Source organism: Phaethon aethereus (assembly GCF_964289735.1).
Source record: "Phaethon aethereus genome assembly, chromosome: 20".
NCBI classification, from domain to species: Eukaryota; Metazoa; Chordata; class Aves; order Phaethontiformes; family Phaethontidae; genus Phaethon; species Phaethon aethereus.
Window position 1 is genome coordinate 7361366 of NC_138596.1, and position 22330 is coordinate 7383695.

Below are 22330 nucleotides of genomic sequence, written 5' to 3' on the forward strand. Positions count from 1 at the left end.
GATGTGTTGCCATATGCAGTGTGAGGTAGGCAGTTTCTTATGCTGGGGTAGACAGGTAAGCTGATTATTTTGCTTGTCTGCATGCATGCAGTAATAACTGCAAACCCACTGTTTTCTTCCCTCAGCCCAAATTTGCTTCTCCTTCCCCAAACAGAATGTTTTTGTTTGGCAGCCTGCCTCTCTGCAGCACTGGCTGACTTGTGTGCTGACAGCCTGTTTTATTTGAGATGGCAGAAACCTCATCAAAATCAATGGAGAAAGGTGAAGCCTTTTCACAGGAAATTCCAGACAACATTAATCTAGACAGACTGTAGCACTGATCATGGCTTGGACTTTGTGCAGTTTCTGTATCACTTACTGGGTTTGGGGACTGGAAGCCTGGCTCTGTCATCTCTCTTGCTCACTGTACCATCTTTCCAGTGAGCAAGATAGTGCTGAACTGTCCCCATCAAATAGCATTTGGCCTTATACCTTCTGCCATTGGTCAGTACAGCCAAATGAGTCTCTTCCTTCCCCATTTGTTTTTCTGCAGGAAGTACTGCTGCAACTCCAACCACTCCTCCAACTTCTTTAAAGCCTGACACAGTACCAGGTGTTGCTCCTACTGCGCCTGCCTCAAGTCAGGCTCCTGCAGGGGGTGGAGCAACTGCTTTTTCCTTTATGCCTTCAACTGTGAAGGTGCCTGGCTCTACAGGCAGTGATCCTCCACCTTATACCTTTGCCACTGATGCCTCCAAGCAAGCCCTGGCTCCCAATCTGACTGGAGCAGCAACGTTCTCTTTCTCCTCTGCTCCTCCTAAGGCATCCATGACTCCTGCTCCTTCTGTAGGCACCACTACAGCTACTGCCACCTCCTTCTCTTTTGGATCCATGAACTTCAAACCAGCTGCAGACATCTCACCTGGGCCACCACTCTCCACAACACCTGTTGCACAGAAGTCATCTTTTGCCTCTTCAGCTTCTTCAGTCAAAGTGAACCTCAATGAGAAGTAAATAGATAAAGTAGTTAATGCAGTGACTGGATACTTGTTAAGTTGTTCCAGGCATGGACAATGTATGGTAGTTCTGAAGATGGTGTCTGGCTTTTTGCCCCAGCAGCTCCCAAGAAAAGCTCCCAAGAAAGCACTGAGGAAGCCTGTCTTTATCCAAGACGTAGCCATCTTGGCTGTGAAGACCCTCAGTGCTTCTCATGCTAGAGATTATGTTCATGGGCAGAATATTAGTCAAGGGATGATGCCAAAAATTAGACTGATAATTTGCCAAATTACCAGAGACCTATTTTTCCGTGTTTTTGCTTCTTAGGCATCAAATGGTAATTCCATGCCTTGGTCTGATGCAAATCATGGTTAAAGACTCTGGGGGAAATGCTTTATGCCTGTGACTAATTTAGTGTGGTGGTGATAGCACAAGTGTCTTTCACTTTGAAGGTTCCTTACCCCCAGCCTAAAGAGTAACTTGCAGAGCTGAGGGGAAGCTGTATCAGTAGCTGATGGATTTCTTTTCCACTCCCATGTTCAGTGAAGAAGGTGCCAGATTTTTTGGTTTTGTTCTTAAATGGATGCCTGATGACTGAACACAGGATCTGAAATCTTCAAAGCTTGTTCATGCCAACTGAAAGAAAACTAATACTGATTAGAAACTATGCAAAATGGATTTGAGTGATGAATATTTTCAGTTTTCATATACCCACTCCTGAGACTTGCTCTCTTTTTTTAGAAAGAATCGTTTAAGACACAGAGTGGTGTTAATTGGAGCTGCTTTCTGTGGAAAGCAGTTTTCATGTAAATGTATCATAAGAAATTTCTGATGGTTCAAATGATTATTTTTTAGTTAGAAAAATCTTTACTACACCAGAATCTGATAGTAGCTCTTATGGCTTTTTAAATTTTGTATTTTGTGTATAAAGCAAATGATACGGTTGTGAATTGGCTTAATATTTAAATTGGCTGCCTTGAGGATCTGAATTTGCGGATGAATGGAATTTCATATTTTCTTGCAGAATTTCTGTTTGAGCCTTGCTGCAAGGATGACACTGAAGGGCAGCTCAGATTTGTATAGTTGGTGCTTTGGTGAAAAATGATGAGGTGCATTTTGAAGCAGGGTAGTACTTCTTGTTGGCATTTGGCTTTTGCGCACTGGGTGGGTCTATGGTAGCAGTCTTTGTGGTTCCACACATTCAGAAATGATCCTGAATGGCTCCTTCCCACTATCTCCACTTGTAATTTTGTATCTGCAGTTTGAGTTGTTGCTGATCCCAGAGGATGATAATTCATTAGAATTTAGTGCTTCATTTTGCATGGTGGGAAACAGCCAGGATCAAATGAGACCTGAAAGATGTTCCGTCTTCTGTTGCAGGTTCACTGCTGTAGACACCTCTTCACCCACTAGCAGCAGTGGTCAGTGCACTTCCACAATGTTTTCATTCTCAGCCACTTCAAAAACTGTTTCTGGAGGTCCTCTGAGCCAGTCCACACCTCTTGCAGCCTCTCCTACCACACTGCTGAAGGCTTCAACCCCTGTGCCTGCTGCAGGTAGGAGTATGGTGCATATTGTTTGGAATAATATAAACAATGTTCTAAAAGTTTTAGGACATAGTGAGCTTAATTTGGCTTCTTTCTTTCTTGTTTTTCTTGCTGCTTTTACTGTTGCAGCAGACCTCCTGATTTGCACACTGTAACAGTACTGTAACTGAGAAGTTTTTCCATTTGTGCATTTTGTTCCCCGGAGAGCCATACGTGAATATATATTCAGCTGCTTAAGTTCATCCAGAAGCTCTGGCATTTTCAGTGCTCTAATACAGTTCTGATTATGAATGTTTCAACAAATCAGTGCCTTATCTTTCATTTGGAGGGACTAGAGTTCAAAATGGTCACAAATGAGTTTAAATGAGTTTTTAGTTTAGATAGCACTCATTTGTTAGCAGAATCCTATTCCAATCTCTCAAATGATTGTGTGACTGGGGGTTTTGAGGTGGTGCAGCCAGATATTGGAGAGTGACAGTTGTTACCATTAGCAGAGAAGTTGGATGGGAGTAACACAGCACCTAAGGAAGGTGTGTTCTTGCACTGGGGCCTATGCCACTATTGCTTTTGGATTTGACAGCAATGATTATGATTGTGTCAGATCACAACCTGTTTCCTCAAGTCTTGTGCAAGTTCATAATTTACTATTCTTCTTTTTAAATTCCAGTGGCACGTCCTGCTCAAAATGTACCTTCAGCTTCTTTACTACAGAAGACAGCCAAAATCACCCCTTCTGCAGCAAAGCCAAGCTCTACTCAGGTAATGGGAATTTGAGTGGTTTCTTTAGGGGTTGAATGTTTTCACATAGCCCATGAATTGCTTAGAATTTGTTGGACTGAATGGCTGTCCTTAGGTGAAAGAATTAGCTAGTTTTTTGACGTTAAAATAGTAGCAAATCTATGGGACTAAAACTGTGTTCTGTGCATGTCTTTAGAGAGCTGTGTTTGATGTATGTTGTCATGATCAGAGTTGTAGAAACTAATTCTTCCTGTTGTTATGGAAATGAGGGTTCACAGTTTTCCTAGCTAATAAGGAGTCAAGAGATGCCTTGACTGTGTTTGAGAGAGACACCAAGTTTGTTGGATATTAAAATCAAAGCAGTAATACAGAGCAGCGCACAAAAATTCCTTTGCTTTCATGAAGCTTTAGCCGCGTATCTCTAGCTAGTCCACAGTTCTACTTCAAACATGCACATACCAGTCTTAGTTTACTGTGGAACTAGTATTTATGCTTATGACAATTGTCTCCCTGGTGACTGGTGTCTGAATAGAGTATCTAACAGCAGGTCTTTTTTGATATTCTAAGTGCTCTATTGCTAAGGATATACCCCTAATATTATTTTTGGTTTGGTGGGGTTTTTTTCTTGTTTTCAGGGCAAATCAGCACTCCCCAGCACATCTTTAGAGAAACAGGCCCACCAGTGGAAGGATTCAGACCCTGTCATAGCAGGAATCAGAGAGGAGGTGAGATTTTTTTCAAGCAGTTTTCTTCATTTTATAAGTTGTAAGACCACTGTATAGGTATGCAAACAGGTTCACCTATGTTGTGATGGTGTCTGTCAGTAGTTTAGGAATCAGAATGGAAATTTTTCCCAAGGTAATCAGCCTGGTTTGTAATTGCTGTTTGTGTGTCCTGTTTAGTCATCTTTAATTTCAGTTGCTGTGCTGGAAAATTTGAGTATTCTTTCCTGTTAATGTTCAAGAAGAATTTCCTGCTTTGGCTGCAAAGTGACAAGTGTTTATAGGGTAGTAGAAACATTATCCAAGAGCTGCGACTTTTATTCCAGACCCTGCTATGTTTCAGTGGCTGCGCTTTCTTCTGCTTGACTTTGTAGATTGCACATTTCCAAAAGGAGATGGAGGAGCTGAAGGCCCGGACTTCCAAAGCCTGTTTCCAAGTGGGTACTCCAGAGGAAATGAAGGTGTTGCGAACTGAGTCAGATGATCTTCATACCTTCCTCTTGGAAATTAAAGAGACAACAGAGGTGAGCAGAGTATCTTCAAACTGTTTAACTCCTCAGCAATGACTGTTCCTCACCTGATGTTCCTCCTTAACCTGCTAAAGCTGAGCTGATGTAGATGGAACATCTGACTATGCTGCTTTAATGTGGGGGTGACATTTGCATTTGGGCTTTCAGGCAGACACTTGCAGAAGCCCCTGTGCTAGAGGTGGCAATAAAGAAATTTTTGCTTTGAACCTTGTCCCATCTGTTCTATTCCTATTTGCAGTCACTTCATGGAGATATTAGTATTCTGAAGACAACCTTGCTGGAGGGATTTGCAGGGGTGGAAGAGGCTAGAGAACAGAATGAACGGAATCATAGCTTGGGGTATTTACGCTTGCTGTATAAGAAACCTTTGGATCCCAAGAGTGAAGCACAACTTCAGGTATGAAGCATGTCAGCCAACTTCTAATCTAGAGTTTTAAATAAAATAAAACTGAAACTTGAGTGTGCAGGCACCCAGCAGTTTTGTTCTGCCCTAGGTATTTATTGTTTCAACATAGTCTAATAAAAGTGTGATGAGTTTTGTTTTCCTTGAGTTTGCAAGATGCTGAAAATCCTCTCCTAAAGCTCCTCTGTGGTGTTACCATTGGCAGTGATGATTCAAAACTCTTGCTGAAGGGAAGTAGTTCACCTGAGATTCAAGTCTATTCTAAGCTTAGAATGTGACTCTTGACATCCTATTCCTTCTCAGCCTGTAGTGTTTGCTCAGGGATTTCAGTTAAAAGAATATTATTTTTTTTCAACACTTTGTAGAAGAGTTCTCGCAATTATTTTTATCTTCAGCAAGTGCCTTATGGAACAATTTGGTGATTTACTATGACTTACAGAGCTGTGTGGTTAATTTCATGGATGGCAAAGCATAAAGCTAAATGATACTCTGAAAGCTAGGACACAAAGGAAAATAACCAGCAATACAGGAAGAGGCTTTCAAAGAAACTAGGGGTGAAGCACTCTTTTTGGTACAGCTCTGGTGGTGAGAGGGCTATTTAACCCTAAGCAAAGTGAATGTACCCTACAAATGATATTTGGTCTTTTATACACTGATAAGTTCCCCTCAAGAAGTTTGACTAGCAGGCTGAAGACATAATTCAGTGTCATCTTTGTTACAGTAGGTATCAAAAGCATGGACACAGACAGTTACTAGAAATTAGTTGCCATGATGTAATTTCTTTTAGGTCTGATCTCTAATCTTCACCTGGATTCTGTAGACTGGTTCGCAGTCTTAATTGTATGCCTGCCTTGATGTCCAGTATGTCTCTGTGACATTTCAGGCTTCTGCTTGTGACTTCAGAGAGATTATAATCTTGAAATGTTTGTTTCGCTCGTCTAGAGAGAGGATCATGAGGAAAGAATAACAGAGTGGAAGAGAAAGGGAAGTGGATTGGAATGTAAGGAGAGAACTTTCAGGTCAACTTTCGGAAAGTTTATGAGAAAGACAGCTCTAGTCTGACTCTTAAATTTTGTTCAGTTTACATCATCCTCATTCTCTGGGGTGATAACAGCTCACTTAATCAACTCCATGTATTAGTTTTCAATGAAGTTTTAAAGATTGAGGCTTTTCTGATGTTCAGCTGTATCAATTTGCTGTCCAGAGAGTTGCTGCTATATAATGCTCATTGTTGCTGGGGAGAGGAAACATGTGCTTGGTAGTGTGTTGAGATTGGATTTCAAGACATGTTCATGCCATGACAGGCTGGAGGGATGACAATAATGAGACTGAATGTTGGTTTTGTGTAGGGAGCAGGGCTTGTAGCCAGAGGTCTCTGGCTTAGTTGTGCTGGTTGCACAACTTTATGGTCGAGGATAAGTCACTTTACTCTCAGTGCTTTTTTTTCTCCTTTCCTACCTATAAAAATCAAGTTAATTTCTTGCCTTAATGTGGGATTTGTGAGCATTTGTGAATGCTTTCATGAATCATAGTCTGTGAACACTGTTATCCTAGAGCTATGTGAATAACCTGCAAAGCTTTGATCACCTATAATTGCTAGAAGTTTCAACATTGTAAAATGGGAGCAAATGACTCATGTTCTAGAAATGAGATTTGAAATAAGGTTTGTTTTGTATAATGCCTGATGTTTGTAAAACCCATTCTCTAAAGACCTGGCAATGTTTTGCAAACATTATGGGAAGCATTATTTCTAGGTGGGGTAAAATGTCCAAGCCAAGCCCTGTGGGTACCCCATTGATTGATAAGTAGATTTTCACTGTGTTGGGTTCTGTTGTGCTAGATAAAAATTTCAAGGCAGAAATATGGGAAAGTGCCTCATGGCTTGGACTGAATGAGCCCAAAGGGTCTTCAGCTGCTTCAGCTGAAATGGACGTTTCTGAAGCGGATTAAAAACTGACTTTATTTTCCATGGTAGGAAATTCGACGCTTGCACCAGTATGTGAAGTTTGCTGTTCAGGATGTGAATGATGTTCTGGATTTGGAGTGGGATCGGCACCTGGAACAGAAGAGAAAGCAGAAGTAAGTAACTGGTCTTGGAATACAGAACAACTGTAAGGAGCATGTCAGTGAATTGAGCTTTAGTCTCTAATCAACAGACAAAAGTCTTTTTCCATTTAACAGTATAATCTTTTTCAAGGGCGTTTGGGAATAAAGCTTGACTAAGACACCTAATGGGAGCTATAGGTTCAGACTATTTGGCTTTATACATGCTACAAGCTTGCTGCATCTCTGTGTACATTGTAGAGTTTTTTCTATAAGCACTATTTACCATAAGCTTTGTAGAAACCAAATGCATGCATTGGTGGTAGCTAATGAAACCTTTCTAATAGGTTATTCATTTACTTCAAGATATTTTAGCTTGCAGCATATCCAAAGGAGAAATAGGCATTTGAGACGAACTGAACTGCTTTGGTATTCAAACCAAACCATGTTTGACCTCATGGAGTTTAAGTAGCTGGAACCATTAAACTGCTTTATGTACGCATGCCTGCTTGTGGCCAGGTGTGTAGAGTGGTCCTTATCCTGGTCTCCTGATCTGATGTCTTAAGGCGTCTGATAGTTCCTGAGCGAGAGACTTTGTTTAACACGCTGGCTAATAACCGGGAAATAATCAATCAGCAGAGGAAGAGACTAAATCAGCTTGTGAATAGCCTGCAGCAGCTTCGACTGTATAATCAGACATCTCAGTGGAGTGTTCCCAGTGATACATCTTCTCTTAGCAGTGCTCAAAGGTATGTGAAACGCAAGTTCCTGAGTAGTGTTGACACTCCTCTCTTGCCCCCAGCAATGTGCAGGGGTGCAAAGAATGATGTCTTGTGGATGTGGTGTGGGAGGACAGGATGTCCTAAAAATGATACTAAACTATGCTCTGGTAATACAGAAGCTCATTGGTTATATTCTGTGACACACTGTTCAATGCTTATCAGAAATTTCCCTTAAAGTTACAGTGTTTTTTATAGTAAACAGAGTAATAGAGCCTCCAGGCTGAGGTACTGCTGGTTTTCTGTTTTAACGCAGGGGAAGAAGTGAATGGCTCTTAGAGTTTCCAAAATAATTAGCTATGCATGTGTTTGAATAGCACAGTATCTAAAGGAGCCAATTTTTCTTCCATATAAGCTGGTGGTTCTAGTGGCTTCTTTGGCCCCTTTTTGTTCCTGATTTGGTTGGTTTCTTTCTGCTGACCATGGTTTTTCACTGTTCTGCCTTGTCCCAGTTTTGACAGTGACCTTGAAAGCCTGCGCAATACCTTGATGAAAACTACCTTGGAATCGCATGCCAAACCTCTGCCTAAAGTACCTGGTAATTTATTCTTTCTTCCTGGCATTCACGCCATAATTGTGAATTACTTTTTTTGACTTGCAGTTTGATTTGTAGATTAATAACTGTCTTTGGTTTTTCAGCTAAATTATCCCCTGTGAAACAGGCACAGTTGAGGAATTTTCTAGCTAAGAGGAAAACTCCACCAATTAGGTCTACAGCTCCAGGTAAACCTTTAGTTGCTGTAGAAGTCTGAAATGCTTTCCAGGAGGGTGACTTACCTGCTGTGGGAATCAGTCCTGAAGTTAGCTTTTGGCTTCTCACTCAGCCCCTACTTCTCATTTCCTGTTCCCCCATTGCTCTCAGTAAGAATTTCTTTCAGTTACCATCTTGTCGAAGGCTGCCGTTCCTGGCAGTTAAGAAGTCCAATCCTATCAATGCAGGATTAAAACAAGCCAGTAGAAGAGCATCCTAAAATAGGGTGTCTCTGTCTTGGCTGTTAGACTGGATGTTTCCCTCAACTTAATACACAGACGTGATTTTGTTTCTGGTTTTGCAGCAAATTTGTCCCGATCTGCCTTCTTGTCCACAAGATATTATGAAGATTTGGATGAAGTCAGTTCAACATCCTCAGTTTCCCAGTCACTGGAGAATGATGATTCACAGGCAGTGGACCAGGAAGAAGAGGCTGCTCCAGTCCAAGTCCCTCGTCATGCTCCCGTGGTCCGTACTCCCTCTATCCAGCCTGGTTTGATGGCTCAGTCTCCGTCTTTTGGGAAACAGCACCTCTCCCTGGGTACTTTGCGTGAGTTGTTTTCACAGTGTCTCTCCTTTTCTGCATGTGTTCTTGTCAGTATCTTTAACCACTGTATCCGTTGCCAGTGCTTCAGGTCCTGGAGAAATGAGATTGCAGCATGCAGATTTACATTGCCAAGTTTCCAGAAGCAGTTCGCAGAGTGGCATTGTAACCTCATGAACTTGAGCTAAAAGCACTAAAGTATCTTGACTCATTGACTGTGCTTTTCTGATAGCCTGTTTCTTTCAGATACTACTGACCATAGTCTGACCATTGTCGTCTTTTAGTAATTTGCCTTAAGTGTATGCCATTATTTCTTAAAATAATGCCCAAACATCGGAAAACTGAAGTACTATTGCATTTGGTTGGTGTGGCCAAGGTTAGGAGTTCTGAGCCCAGTGAGTCGCAGTAAGAACTGTTTTTGCATACACTCAGTTTTCCCTGTGTGAGAGAGTCTTTTTATCTCTGTAGCCAGAGAGGAAAATAAGGTGTCAGCAGAAGTGTCTGTAACAACAAACTGAAAGTCATGTAATGCATTGAAATGACAGCTGTTGAGACCTACTTGCTCAGTTCATTGGGCTGTACAGAAACTGCCAGGGACAGATTGTGTTGCTTGTTTAAAAGGCCTGTGTGTCAGTCTTGTCAGAAGGAAGCTGTGTACTTAGAGGAACTGTAGTTCAGCAAAGGCTTTCAAGTCTGCCTGATTTGTAGAGATGTAGTGAACTGTAATATTTTTATTCATTTGGCTTTTAGTGCCTACATCTTCAAACAGAATCATACCACAAGGGGCAGACAGTACAATGCTTGCAACGAAGACTGTGAAACACGGGGCCCCTGCTCCCACTGTCACTGTTCCAGCACCACAAGCAGCTGCTGCGGCAGCTTTGCGGAGGCAGATGGCTAACCAGTCCCCAGGTAAAAGGATGGCTAATTGCCCAAGTGACCTCTGAGCAGTTGAATGTGGCTTTCACAGAAATTTAGTGCTCTCAAAGGAGAAGATCATCAAACAAAATATGACGCAGATCTGTATTTGTTGCATCTCCGACTTTTCCAGTGTTTCTTTGTCTTCCTCCTTCCTGTAAGCCACTAGTACAAAATGCCTGAGAAACTCCCACCTCCAGGTTTCTTTGTGCCCCTTCTCATCTGTGTGGTGGCAGAAGTGTTGATGACTCTTAGAACATCCTGGCATGACAGTTGATCAAACAATTTTAATACTGAAAAGTTAAATATGAACTGTTGAGTTTAAGCCTTGGATCTGCTTGTAAGGTTTTGAGTTGATGGGAGAAATGTTTCTGAATTTAAGCTTTTCTTGTTTGGTTTTAGACGTTTCTCAGTGCTTCCCCAGTACTGCAGTGTCTGTGCAGAAAAGAAGCAAAATTCAGTTACTAATAGAGGGATTGGATTAGCTTATTTTCCTTGCACCAGGAGAGCATAAGTGCAAAAAGTGGACTAGTGACATGAATTCTAGCAGAGGCTGGGGTGTAACTACACAGGTCATTTCTGTTAACCTAAGATGTTGCAATCTAGGTAAGGGAAAGTTTGTAAGAATAGTTGGATTTAGTTGGCTAACAGTGAAAAATGTACCAACTATATAGAAAGCTGTCCAGTTCTTTGGTGTCCTTATTGAAAGCTGAGATACCAAACTTTTGGGGCCAGATACACCACATACCTTCTAGAAACTCGGCTGGATTTCTTCTGGAGTTACTCATAGGCATCATATTGAATGAAATGCTTACTACGGAGATCATCCTTACCTCCTTTTTTTTCTTCCTTCCCCCTCACCCCCCACCCCCCCTTAAAGCTGTAAGCACCTCCTTGACTGAATCAACTCTGAAGAATGTTCCTCAGGTGGTGAATGTGCGAGAACTCAAGACTGGTGCATTGACTCCAGCTGTCTCCACGGTAATAGGGTGAGTGGGTGCTCCTCTTCTTTCTGGTAGCCTTCGGTAGCACTTGTAATAAAGCACATCTGCCAGTGGGGAGCAGCAGTAGTATTTTACACAGTCTTGACTGTGTAAGACCTAAAATCGATGCATTTAGAGAAGAGTATTGGGTTTGTGGAATGAAAGGAAGAAATATTTTCTTTCCAGGCTATTCAAGGATTTGCTAATGGCTTGTACTGAACAAATAACGAGGCCAGTATTAACCTCCTTCTCCATTAGTCTGTGAAATGCATTTTAGTGCATCCTCTCCTTTTGGGATTGAGTGGTTTTACTGCTAGTATGGGATCAAATTTACTTTGGATCTGGTATCTCTCCAGTCGCTACGTCTGTTCTGCCTCTTTCTGAGGGACGTGCACTCCTCTGTTGCTGAGTATGGCCTTAAGCTCTCCAGAAGTTGCTCCTTCTTCTTCATCATCCATTACAGAGAAAACCCTCTCTGGAATTATGCGTCTCCGATCTGTTTCCAGATTCATTCCCTAAGGGAGAGAGAACTGTGCCCTGGCTTTTCTGGAAACCTGTCTCATTCTTTGACGTCAGAATTTTGACTGAATGTTTGTGTGTCAATAGGGGACGATCGCTTTGGAAAAATACAGAGCTGCAAGGTTCTCTTCCTCATGAGTAAATTATGGATGTTGTCTTTTGGTATTTAACCTTGAATTTGTTAAGACTTCCCATGAGTTAGCTGTAATACTTGGCTTTCCTACTTCTCTGCCTCCTACAGACAACAGCCAGCTCAGCTCATTCCATAGATTTCTGTCTTATCACCAGGCTCTGTCACCAGCCACAGAACTAGTCCTTTTCCCTGTCATCGTAATGACCTTGAAATTGTCTTTACTTGAAGTTCCTACTATTGCTTAAGACCAAGATAATACATGGCTGTTTCTAGGCAAGGGCACTACTGAAAAATCTGAGCAAAGCTGGGCTTACTGCATAAAGCAGGATAAACTCACCACATACATCTGATTATAAGTCCACATGGAGTTGCAAATGCTTTATCCATATAACTGTGGGCTATACGTGCAGCTGCTGGAACAATTTCTGTTGTTGCATCACTTCTGGTTCTCATACATGTGGGTATACTCTTTGCTGACGAAGAAAAAAGGTGAAATTCCTTCGATGCAGCTTTTTGAAAAGGGAACAGTCTTACAGTGGTGGTACTCAGCTGCTGACCTTGAAATTTAGTTCATGATTTCTTCTGCATGTTAATTGGAATAGAGTTTGGGAGCTTTTTACTATTTTATTTTCTCGTAAAAATGATAAACTGACGGGAGGAAGAGCAATGCTACATCTTTTGAAAGTAAAATTTGCAAACAGCTCTGCTTAGGAAACTTTGCTAAAAGCAGTGTTATGATCAGGAAGAGTTCTCCACCCTTTGTTTCATCAAAACTATGATGAAAAAATTAGAGAGTACTGGCTGTACATAGACAAGGACATGAGCAAGCGGTACATATCTGAGATTGGCTTTCACTTGAACTGTAAGACCTGTCTTACCTTCAAGTAGTTTTAGACTGGCAGTATTGATTGATCTCTCCAATTCATAGACCACCAGCTAGCTTGGTATCTTGAAGGCTTTTTACAGTCTTATTTTATAGCTGACCTCATAAAAATGTACTCTCTAAAAATTCTACCCAAATGAACCATGCCTGCCAGTCAGATTCAAATAAAGAGCATTCACCCAGCAAAGTTAATTCATCAGTTTTTGCTACTTCAGATATCCTGGCTCTCTTTTGCCGCCACAGCACACTCTTCGGGTTATTAAGCAGTAATGATTTTTCAGTTGTTATCAGTTGTTCAATGGCCTGTGGCTGGGTGTGTTGGTGGTCCCAGGCCAGTTACTTATATAGTTTTCGGTGCAAAACCCCCTCTTTCCACAACTGAAGTCAAAACCAGCATTTTCGTAGCCTTGTCAGAGAAGCTGTGGGTCAAGTGATCTTGCGACTTTTCTGGGGAAAAGGCCCCACCCTATCATGAATTTCACAGACCTCCTGTTATTTTCTTTGTTCAGCATTTATATGAACTTGAAATTTAGAGCTGCACCTTCCCAACATGGACTCTTTCCAGTGCTAATCTGAAGTTTTCCTTGTTTGCTTTACTTTTGCTCTGGACAGAGGGCAAATTCAGGCCATGCAACATAGAGAGAGAACGCTCATTTCTGGAAGGAAGGACTTACTAGTAATGCAAAGCTGTTTAAGGCACAAAACCCTATCTAAGACCAAGTGGCTATGCAAAATTACTGTTGCATGCATGTGTCTCCTTCCTTTGGAATATCGTAGGAAATTCCTCTGAGTTGGCCTGTAGCTGACCAAATAGTAAATGCAGTTGGGAGTCCTCATGCTTTAGGATGCCCAGATTCACTTACTGTCTGGGATTTGCAGCCTCAGCCCTTTCTGTAGTATAGAGATTGCTTATTGCCTTAAGGAACATCTGGCCTGAGTCAAGATGGAAAGAGCCTGCTAGGATAAGAGCAAGCTGGCCTTTGCCACCAAGAGAATGCAATTAATGTTAAATCTAAGCTTCTGAAAGCTTCTGGTATAGGCCATTTAATCTGCCAAACCTGATGAGGAGATGCTAAAACTGGATGGCTGCTCACAAGTTAGGTGTTCTTGTGTCTTAATGGCCCACAGCATGTAGGTAGGATGCTTCACCCCAGAAGTAGCTGCCATTCTGCAGCAATTGTCTGTGAGCTCTGATGTACAATTTTGTTTCGTGGTCAAAATTCCCAAACCCATAATGTAGAATAAAGGTTAATTTTATCATAGCTGTTGCCGTGACTTCATTAATGTTTATACTACATTTTAAAGACATGAAGCACACAAACCCCTCCCCGCCCCAGCCTTGTCTCCTTGCTCAGTATTTCTGAGTGCTTCATGTACTAGTCTGGGCTCCATGGTATGAAGGAAGCTTCTTAAATTTGTTATCCACTAGGCATAAAATTGTAATCCCCTTACCTGCTGATTTTTCATCAACTCCCTGTAAAATAGAAAGGCCTGACTCTTTCTTTAGAGACAGGAGTGTATGAAGAAGACTTGATCATTTAAGTCTAGAGCTTTAAACATGTTTGCAGACTTCCTTTGTTAAAAGTGACTGATTCATTTAAGATGTTTATTCCCTAATCAGATTTGTTTGTTTGGAGTTGTGTGTGGAATCTTTAATAGTGGCGGTTGTTCAAGACTTCTGGAAGCTGTGCTTTTTTGAGAGGTGAGGAAGTCATCTTTTAGACTAGTCGTTCATTTAACGTTTTAATTTTTCTTTTTAAGATCATCTGTACCTCACTCTGCAGCCCAGGCAGTCCACCAAGTTTTGGCAACTGTTGCTACAAATCAAGCTAAACAGGTATCTTGATACAGAACCCTTTCCCTGTGGAATACTGTACCTGGGCATGCTCAGCACAGTTTGGGGTTTTAATTGTTGGTGAACAGGTCATAAAATCTTTCTTCACAGCTTGCCCTGCATTCTTGGCAAACCATTTATTTATCTGTGACCTCCACAGTGTGATGCCAGGCATATCTTTGTTATGTCTTGCCTTTTCTCTCTTTCAAAGACTTTCAGCTTTCTAATGGCCATAGCCTTGCAGCAGTAAGGGTTGCAACTAACAACAAAGGAAACTGAATTCAGTAGATAAACCTAAATATCACCAAAAAAAGATGCTGTGCAATCAAGGGAGAGAGTAGTTTACCTGTCCTGTTATTCTACTGAAAACGTTTCTTATTGGTCAAAGAGCTGCTATGTTTTGTGTCAACACATCAGAAAACCACGCAGCAGTCTTTGTCTCCTGGAGTCGCTGAGCTGTTGCTCATAGAGGCTCATTGGCCTCTGCAAGAGACTTGTTGAAGTTGAGTATTGACCCTGTATTTAAGTGTCAAGACATAATGGCCCCAAGATTGAAGGGTACTAAGTGCTTCGACCACCTTCCTCTAGTTTATTCTTAAGTTGCTGCATGACTCTTATAATGCCAGACCAAGGTCAGAAGGACCCTTGTTAATGGACAGACTGCACTGACCTGAAGTGATGTTGTATTTTTAGACACCTTTAACAAGCTCGCTTAAGGGACAGACTCCACCTTCCTCCGTGTGTGCACCCTGTCCTATGGCATCTACAGCTGGGCCAACATCATCTGGCAACAAAATCTCAGGTAAGTTGTCTTTAGTGCAGATGGAAATAAGGCCCAGATGCCTCTTGGCACCTGTCAGGGTGCACAATCCAGACAATAAAAACACTGAGGGAAAAAACTTGCCTCCATGAGGGCTGCTATGCCAGTCTTGAGGGAGAGAATTTGAAAAACCAAGGTACGGAGGAGCAGGAGAGTGCTTTTGTATACAGCCCTGTGTTTTGTCTTTCTGCCTGCATCTAGAATTCAATGATACAATTCCTTGTCCAGAGTGGACTAGGAATGTGTTCCTCTTATCAAGAAGTGTGAAAGCACACCTACCAAAGGCTGCTGTGGTTTGACAGCAAACCAAAAGCAGCCATCTTTGATGTTTTGTTTTTTAAACTCCAAAATCATGCTGTTTATAAACACTTTAAACTTGTTGGTTTGATTTTTAAACATGCAGCACCATAGGAGTACCTGAACTACCTTGAAATGAAGTAATTCAGGTACTGGGTCTGTTCAGCATTGAGCTCTATGACCAACTTCAAAGCCAGTTCAGATACTGTGATCAGCTGTACACAGTTTAGAAGCTTCTGAGGAAAGGAATGCTCAGTTTACATCATCCAGTGCAAATGGGGGAAGTGGAAACACTTAGGGAAGGAATTTATTTTTATTGTGTATTCTATAATAATGCTTGCATTGGACATGATTTTATAAACCTTTTGCATAAATGTCTGAAATCCATCTCTGTTGCTGTTCTGCCTTTAATCTGTGGATATAGGTTGACTCTTGGCCAGAGGTAAGAAGCAATAAAAATAGCTAGGAATCGTATTTGACTTGGCAAATGTTTCTTAAATTTTGGTTTATTGAAAATGTCAGCTCCTGAAATTAATAGCGCTTCCTTTTTATTTGAAATGTGTTATGTTGATGAGAGATTTTACCAAGGATTTCTTGATTTTTATTGTTTAATTTTTATTGTCAAGATGATGACGCCTATCTTTGCTCTAATCTGATCTATATTATTGCCTTAAATCTTTGAAATAATTCATGTGTTCTCTGACATTGTAGCAGTAGCAGGAATGTTTCTGTGTACAAATGTCAGACCTGGTATAAATGTCAAAAAAGCTTTGTTTCCCATTGATAAAATTGCAGACTGTGTGTGCAAACTATTCCTTCCTTTTCTGATAGTTGGATGTCAACATGCTTTTTTCTTTTTTGTAATGCTTGTTCTTGTAACTTACAGGACAAGGGACAGTAAAAACAGTTACAGCTGTGACTTCTTCTACAGTGACATCAGTACAAGCAACAACTGCACAGCTTAACAAAGCATTCTCGTTTTCTTCTGTGGGGTCTGTATGAAACATTAATATTTCTTTGTAGTTGATGTTAAGTATGAGTATTGGCTGTTACGGCAAGTGTTGCCTACAAGCTGCATAATACTGTAAAAATGGCACCTGAAGGTGTTATATTGGGAGGGCAGGGGGTCGCACCAGAGTTCTTAGAAGACCTTGGTGTTTGTAGAAGCCTTCCCGAGTGAGGTCTGAAGGTCTGTGAGAATTTGACACAATATCGCATTGCTTTCAGATTTTTCAGTCTGTAACTAATCAAGAGTAAATAATGACTGGCTTTCTTCTTACGTTTATCTATGCTGGACTATTGAACAAATCGTATACTGTATGTACTGGTATTTCTTATCATCAGGTGATGATTTGAGATGAGAGCAATGTGACTGCGGTTAAAGCACCCACTCATGGTCTGATACATGGGGTTAACTGACTGCCTTTGAGTGCACATCACCAGTTCTCAGAGAGTCAGAGAAGAACATTTATGCTGTATCTTATGTGTTGGGGTTAAGGAAGAGGAAAAAGAGGCAGACCATAGCTAGTTTTAAATCTTGTTCTTTAATGAGCAAAGAGCAGTAGCAGAAAAATCATCCCTAGCAAGTTGTGCAGAAGCATGTGAGAGTGAACTTTGGGCTTTACAGCAGCAGGAGAGGAGGCTGGACACTGGAAGCTTCTGCTCCCAGAGAAGAAGAACGAACCTGAACATGGTCATATTAACACTTGTCCCCTCTGAAGGTGGATTCCAAAGAGAACGATGTTGGGTTTTCTAACCTGAGCATACATATATGGGTTTCAAATGCTGGCAAAGGTTTGAGAAACAGAAGTGCTAGAATTCCCAGTTAGGACTTGAAATTTGTGCTGATGGTCAAACATGCTGAATTACTTATTTTGGTACACCAGAACAAATTTCATGTTTTGGCTTGAAAAGTAGTCTGTTCATGGAGGTGACTAGAGAGTCTCCATGCCATGTGGTGATTTCTCTTGCATAACATGCACCTTGCTTTGTGTTACTGTTATGAGCATACAGCTATTCTGAAATCTCTCTTATGGAATGTTTTCTCAGGGATGACAAAAATATTTCTTTGATCATATCTTATCTTTGGGGGAGAAGGATGACTCCTTAGAAACGATTGTTTGAAATTCTGCATGTTTACCTATCTAATGCTGGCGTGAATTTCTCTTTATGAAATGGGTAACGTTAAGTTTTTCAGAACATGCATACTTTCAAATGGCTTGTTTCTTTCAGTCTGACCTCTGCAAGTTTGTCAAGTGGATGTTACCCAAACACCTTGCTGTGCTCTTCAAAGGGCTAAAATAGTCCTTTTGAGAGATAAAAATTCAGATTCAAAAAGCAAACAAATGCCACCTTTCTCCCAGGCTGCAGTGCCTCAGTCTGTAAACCATATGCTAAATACAGTACTGTTGTTAGTGATGTTTTAGTTACACGGCCTGACTTCTGTATCAGCAGCTGGTCTTTGAGAATCAGAGAAAGCTTAAAAAGCCTCAGGGAATGAAGGTCTCTGGAGGACCCCAGTGCTCATTATGAAAGATTGCAGTGTTTTTGCAAGACAGAATTATTTTTAGTGTGAAATAGTCGTGGAAACTTTTAATTTCTGTCTTGCTATGAGTGATCTCCTTTTTGATGGGGGGTAGTATTCTAGGTATTTGAATTTGGGGTCTTTTAATTTTTAAATAAACTCTAGTCGCCACTGTGGCTTCTGCTATTGCTAGTCTCCCAGAAGCTATCAGGGTTTGGTGCGTGGTGGTCAGTTGCTGAGCTGAACGGGGAAGAAATATACAGCAGAAAGGAAAGATATGGCGAGGATACAAAAGAACGCTCTCTTTAACCCTCTAGAAGCCTTGTCAGAGGAAAAACAAATGCATCCCAGTCTGCCTGCATGCTTCTCTCTACCTGTTTAGTTGTTAGAGAATCAGCTCTTGTACCTGTGTGCCGGACTTTGTGCAAGCCTGTACTGGAAATCTGAGTCTTAAAGTTGTGTTAATCATGGGGCTGGAAGTTTCAACACTTTGAGCTAAGAATCGTTCTTTCCCTTTCTCCTCTTTCCTCCTAGGTCTGGATTTAATTTTGGTGTTGTCACATCAGCTGCTTCATCACCGACACTGCCCAGCCTCGCTTCCTCACAAGGTTAGTTTGGAAGAGTGTGCAAACAACATCTCTTCCTTGCTAAGAAAACGCATACGCTTCGTAATTCATGTGGTTCTTGTTCTGTGTTGCTGTTCTATTATTAAAATTGCAGTAGCTGCAATAACATCATATATACGTATGGTGGATTATGCCCTGTAATGCCCAGAAATCTAGGCCACCTGCCTTTCAATTAACAGTAAGCAAAATATTTGCTGCCAAGAACATCTAGGAGGTACTAGTTTATGAAGAGGATAACATCTATAGTAATTTCCTCTGCTGTCTTTAATCTGTAGATTTTAAGGTTGCTGAGGTGGTCTAGCACAGAAAGCTGTCATTAAGTGGAATGAGCATTTAGTAATGGGAGGGGAATACTTGGGATAGCTTTGTGTTAGCTTGTGATCGCTTCTAAACCTGAGTTGACCAGGCTGCCTTTCCGTTTCATAGGTAGAGCATATTTGCCTGGCCTGGAAAAAGGGGACCAATACATCTGCTTTATAATATTCTTGAAGTTTTCTGCCTCTAATTTCAGTCTTGCAAGAGAGATTGTATGGTCAAAACCACGCTTCCAGTGTTATTGGTTGCTCTAATAAGATATCACCTCTCCTTACAATCTTGGCTTGCTTATATCCTTAGACTATCACAGCCACAGCAATGCTACTGGTATTCTGTTGACTTAAACAGAGAACTAGGAGAGAACTAACTTGGCTTACAACTTGAAGATTCAGTTAACGTAAAAGCTTAGGTAAATAACACTGATTAAAGGAGTGCAGGAGACAGACTTGTAAACCACAGCATTGTGTGAGGGCAGTTACTTCATGCTGCTCCATGAAATGGTACGAGCACCTTTGCCTCTGTTAGCTGGTGATGGAAGAACAGAAGGAATTTCAGTGCCTCGGGAGGAAACAAATGCTACATGATTCAGTGTCAGTTGCTAATATACTTCATATACTTATAGGGTAAAACACAAGGATGATACCAGCTGTGCCAAGAAGCTTTTGCTCTTTGTTGTTTGATCTCCAGGCAGATTTCCTGTACCTTGTCCAAATCAGCCCATAGTCCAAACATCAATGCAATGTCTTCAAGTCAGAATTTGTGTGTGTTTGGTGCTCAGAAATGAAATGACAATACATCAGCTAAACCTAGTCCAATCTCCCTTGAAACTTCAGCCGTTTCATACTGCTGGACAGCAATGTATCTTATAAGTGGAGCTGCTTTGGCAATTACATTTGAGAGCTTTTCTTTAGTCTTTCAAAGCCAAAACCAGGCTACATAGGAACTGATTGGTGGTCTATAAATACTTGAATTTGTAAAGAAAGTTTTGATTCTGTAGAAGACTTTTCAAGTGCCAGAAAGTCCTTTTATGACCCAAACTGTTCTGAGCCATTGGTTTAAACAGAGAGCTCTGTAGTGAATGTCAGGAATCATTTAGCTGAAGCAGGTAAGAAGGGGTTAAAATGCTGTTAACAGCAAATGGTCTGTAGTAACCAGTTTTCTATGTTTTTATCAAACTGTTGAAAAAGAGATAGGAGCCAAAGGATGAAATTCCCTGCACTCAGAGAGAATGATGGTTAAGTGGAGGCTATGACATGAAGGTAACAGTGTTTGTCACTGCAACTCTGTCCATAAAGGCTTCAGATGTCACTGTTGTCTCCTGAGTGCACATGGAAGTGGCAGTTACTTGATGGTCAGAGGCTTTATAGTTTTGAGGCAAGAGCACTATCTTTCTAAGCAATCTGTGAAGCACTAAAGAGTGCTATTGTTGTAAGAATGATAAATAAGCTTTGCATACCATAACTCAATTTGTAACTTCTGTCTCTCTCACTGACAGCCTCTGCTAAAGAGTCCACCCAGACTGATTCATTTTCGCTTGCTGGGGGTTCCAAATTTGGAGTAGTCCCCGAGAGCTCCTTTGGTTTTGGGTCCCTCAAGCCAGCAGGTGCTCCAGGAGCCTTAGTAGGAAATAGCTCCTCAGCAGATGGCACCCAATCAAACAAACCTGCTGCCACAACATCTTCTGCTCCCTCCACAGCCTCTGGCAAGTTGGATATCCCTCCATCTAAACCAGGAGATCACTTGTTTCAGAGCAGTCTAGCTGGTGAAACTCTTGGGAGCTTCTCAGGACTACGAGTTGGTCAAGTAGATGATAATGCCAAGACCGGTACTAAAGCACCATCTACTAGTGTTGCAGGAGCACAGTCAACTAAAGTATCTACAATACCTTCTGGGTTTACTTTTGGTGCTCCCCTGTCATTAGGAAAAACTGGAGAAGCTGCTTCAACGTCAGTCACATCAGCTGGTGTGGCATCCCCATCCATCAGCACTAGTGCCACAGGCAGTCTCTTTGGCAATGTCCAGATAACCAGCACAGGGTCTTCTGGAGTATTTAATCTTGGAGGCTCTAGTGGCAACAAACCCACCTTTTCATTTGGTATTCAGCAAGCAAACAGTATGACCACATCCACCTCTATCCCTTCTACTCTCTCTGCTTCAACATCCCTCTCATTTGGAAGTTTCTTGACTTCATCACAAACTGCTGTCCCCGCTGCAAGTTCTAATAAGGGAGCAGGGGATGCCAAATTACCATCAGTGTCAGAAAAGCCATCTGAAAATGAAGCTGTAGCAGCTGGGTCATCACCTCCAATGATGCAGTCACCACAGCCACAGATACAGCTTTCAGAGTCTGTTAAAGAACCCGCTTTACCCCAGGCCACAGCTGGGGACACTGTCTCAGTGGGCTCTGGCACCATATCGGCAGCACCTCCCCCTGATACCACTGCTACTTCGGTCTCCACAAGTGACTTGAAGGCACCAGTGCTTCCTGGTGTTTCTGCATCTGCCCCACCAGATCAGAATGTCTCAGTGACAACCTCTACAACAAACGTTGCCTCTCCTGCAGAAGCAACAAGTGCATTGGCTGCTACCTCTGACGTTACTACGTGTGTTCAGAGTCCAGCTGTTGGTGCCGCTGTGTTTGCCCCCACTTCTGCAGGCTCCTCCTCAGTGTTCTCTCAGCCTCCAAGTTCCAGCTCTTCTGGCTCAGCATTTAGCCAGCCTGCTGGTGATACAACTGCCACTCCTTCCACAGCACCTGTTTTTGGACAACTGCCAGCAGGTACCACAGCATCCTCTCCATTTGGGCAACTCACCACCAGTACCTTGTCTACTGCCACCACTACCACACAGGCTGCCAGCTCAGGTTTTGGTACATCTGCTTTTGGCACCACCACTACCGGCGGCTTTGGTCAGCCAACCTTCGGCCAAGCACCGACCTTTGGGCAACCAGCAAGCAGTTCTTCAGGTGGCTTTACCTTTAGCCAGTCTGGGTTTGGGACAATGCCAGCCTTTGGGCAGCCAACGGCTTCCACGGCAGCCTCGAGCACCGGCAATGTTTTTGGAGCACCGGCTAGCACCAATAGTGCCAGCTCCTTCTCCTTTGGACAGCCATCTGCCAGCACTGGAGGTGGGTTGTTTGGACAAAGCAGCCCTCCAGTGTTTGGGCAGAACACCGGCTTTGGGCAAGGGGGATCCGTATTTGGTAGCGCTGCCGCTGTTACTACTACAACGTCATCTGCTGGGTTCAGCTTCTGCCAGGCTTCAGGTAAGAACAAACTGCAGGGAGATGCACCACAGCACAGTGGTGCAGTCTGGCTGAAGTACAAAGCGTGGTACATCACTAGGGAAAATAGGATCTTTTTTAATGCCTTTTTTCCCCTATGGCACGTGCTGTTTTTTTTGTTTGGTTTTTTATTTTCAATTAGTAAGAACAGGCATGTGTGTGA

The 22330-nt window shown here is 42.0% G+C and overlaps 1 protein-coding gene across 1 annotated transcript in view; it reads left to right on the top strand.

The window, feature by feature from the left end:
* The window catches only part of NUP214 (nucleoporin 214), a gene marked incomplete at its 5' end in the record, with an annotated part of 46433 nt that overhangs the window by 10591 nt on the left and 13512 nt on the right, over window positions 1-22330 (top strand). Inside the window, 18 exons of the mRNA XM_082009062.1 lie at window positions 533-989; window positions 2356-2531; window positions 3190-3281; window positions 3896-3985; window positions 4357-4506; window positions 4751-4909; window positions 6891-6994; window positions 7525-7707; window positions 8190-8275; window positions 8377-8460; window positions 8793-9038; window positions 9783-9944; window positions 10831-10939; window positions 14230-14305; window positions 14996-15104; window positions 16306-16411; window positions 18478-18551; window positions 20380-22149. Coding sequence (XP_081865188.1) covers window positions 533-989; window positions 2356-2531; window positions 3190-3281; window positions 3896-3985; window positions 4357-4506; window positions 4751-4909; window positions 6891-6994; window positions 7525-7707; window positions 8190-8275; window positions 8377-8460; window positions 8793-9038; window positions 9783-9944; window positions 10831-10939; window positions 14230-14305; window positions 14996-15104; window positions 16306-16411; window positions 18478-18551; window positions 20380-22149 — 4233 coding nt within the window. The remainder of the gene's footprint in view (window positions 1-532; window positions 990-2355; window positions 2532-3189; window positions 3282-3895; window positions 3986-4356; window positions 4507-4750; window positions 4910-6890; window positions 6995-7524; window positions 7708-8189; window positions 8276-8376; window positions 8461-8792; window positions 9039-9782; window positions 9945-10830; window positions 10940-14229; window positions 14306-14995; window positions 15105-16305; window positions 16412-18477; window positions 18552-20379; window positions 22150-22330) is intronic.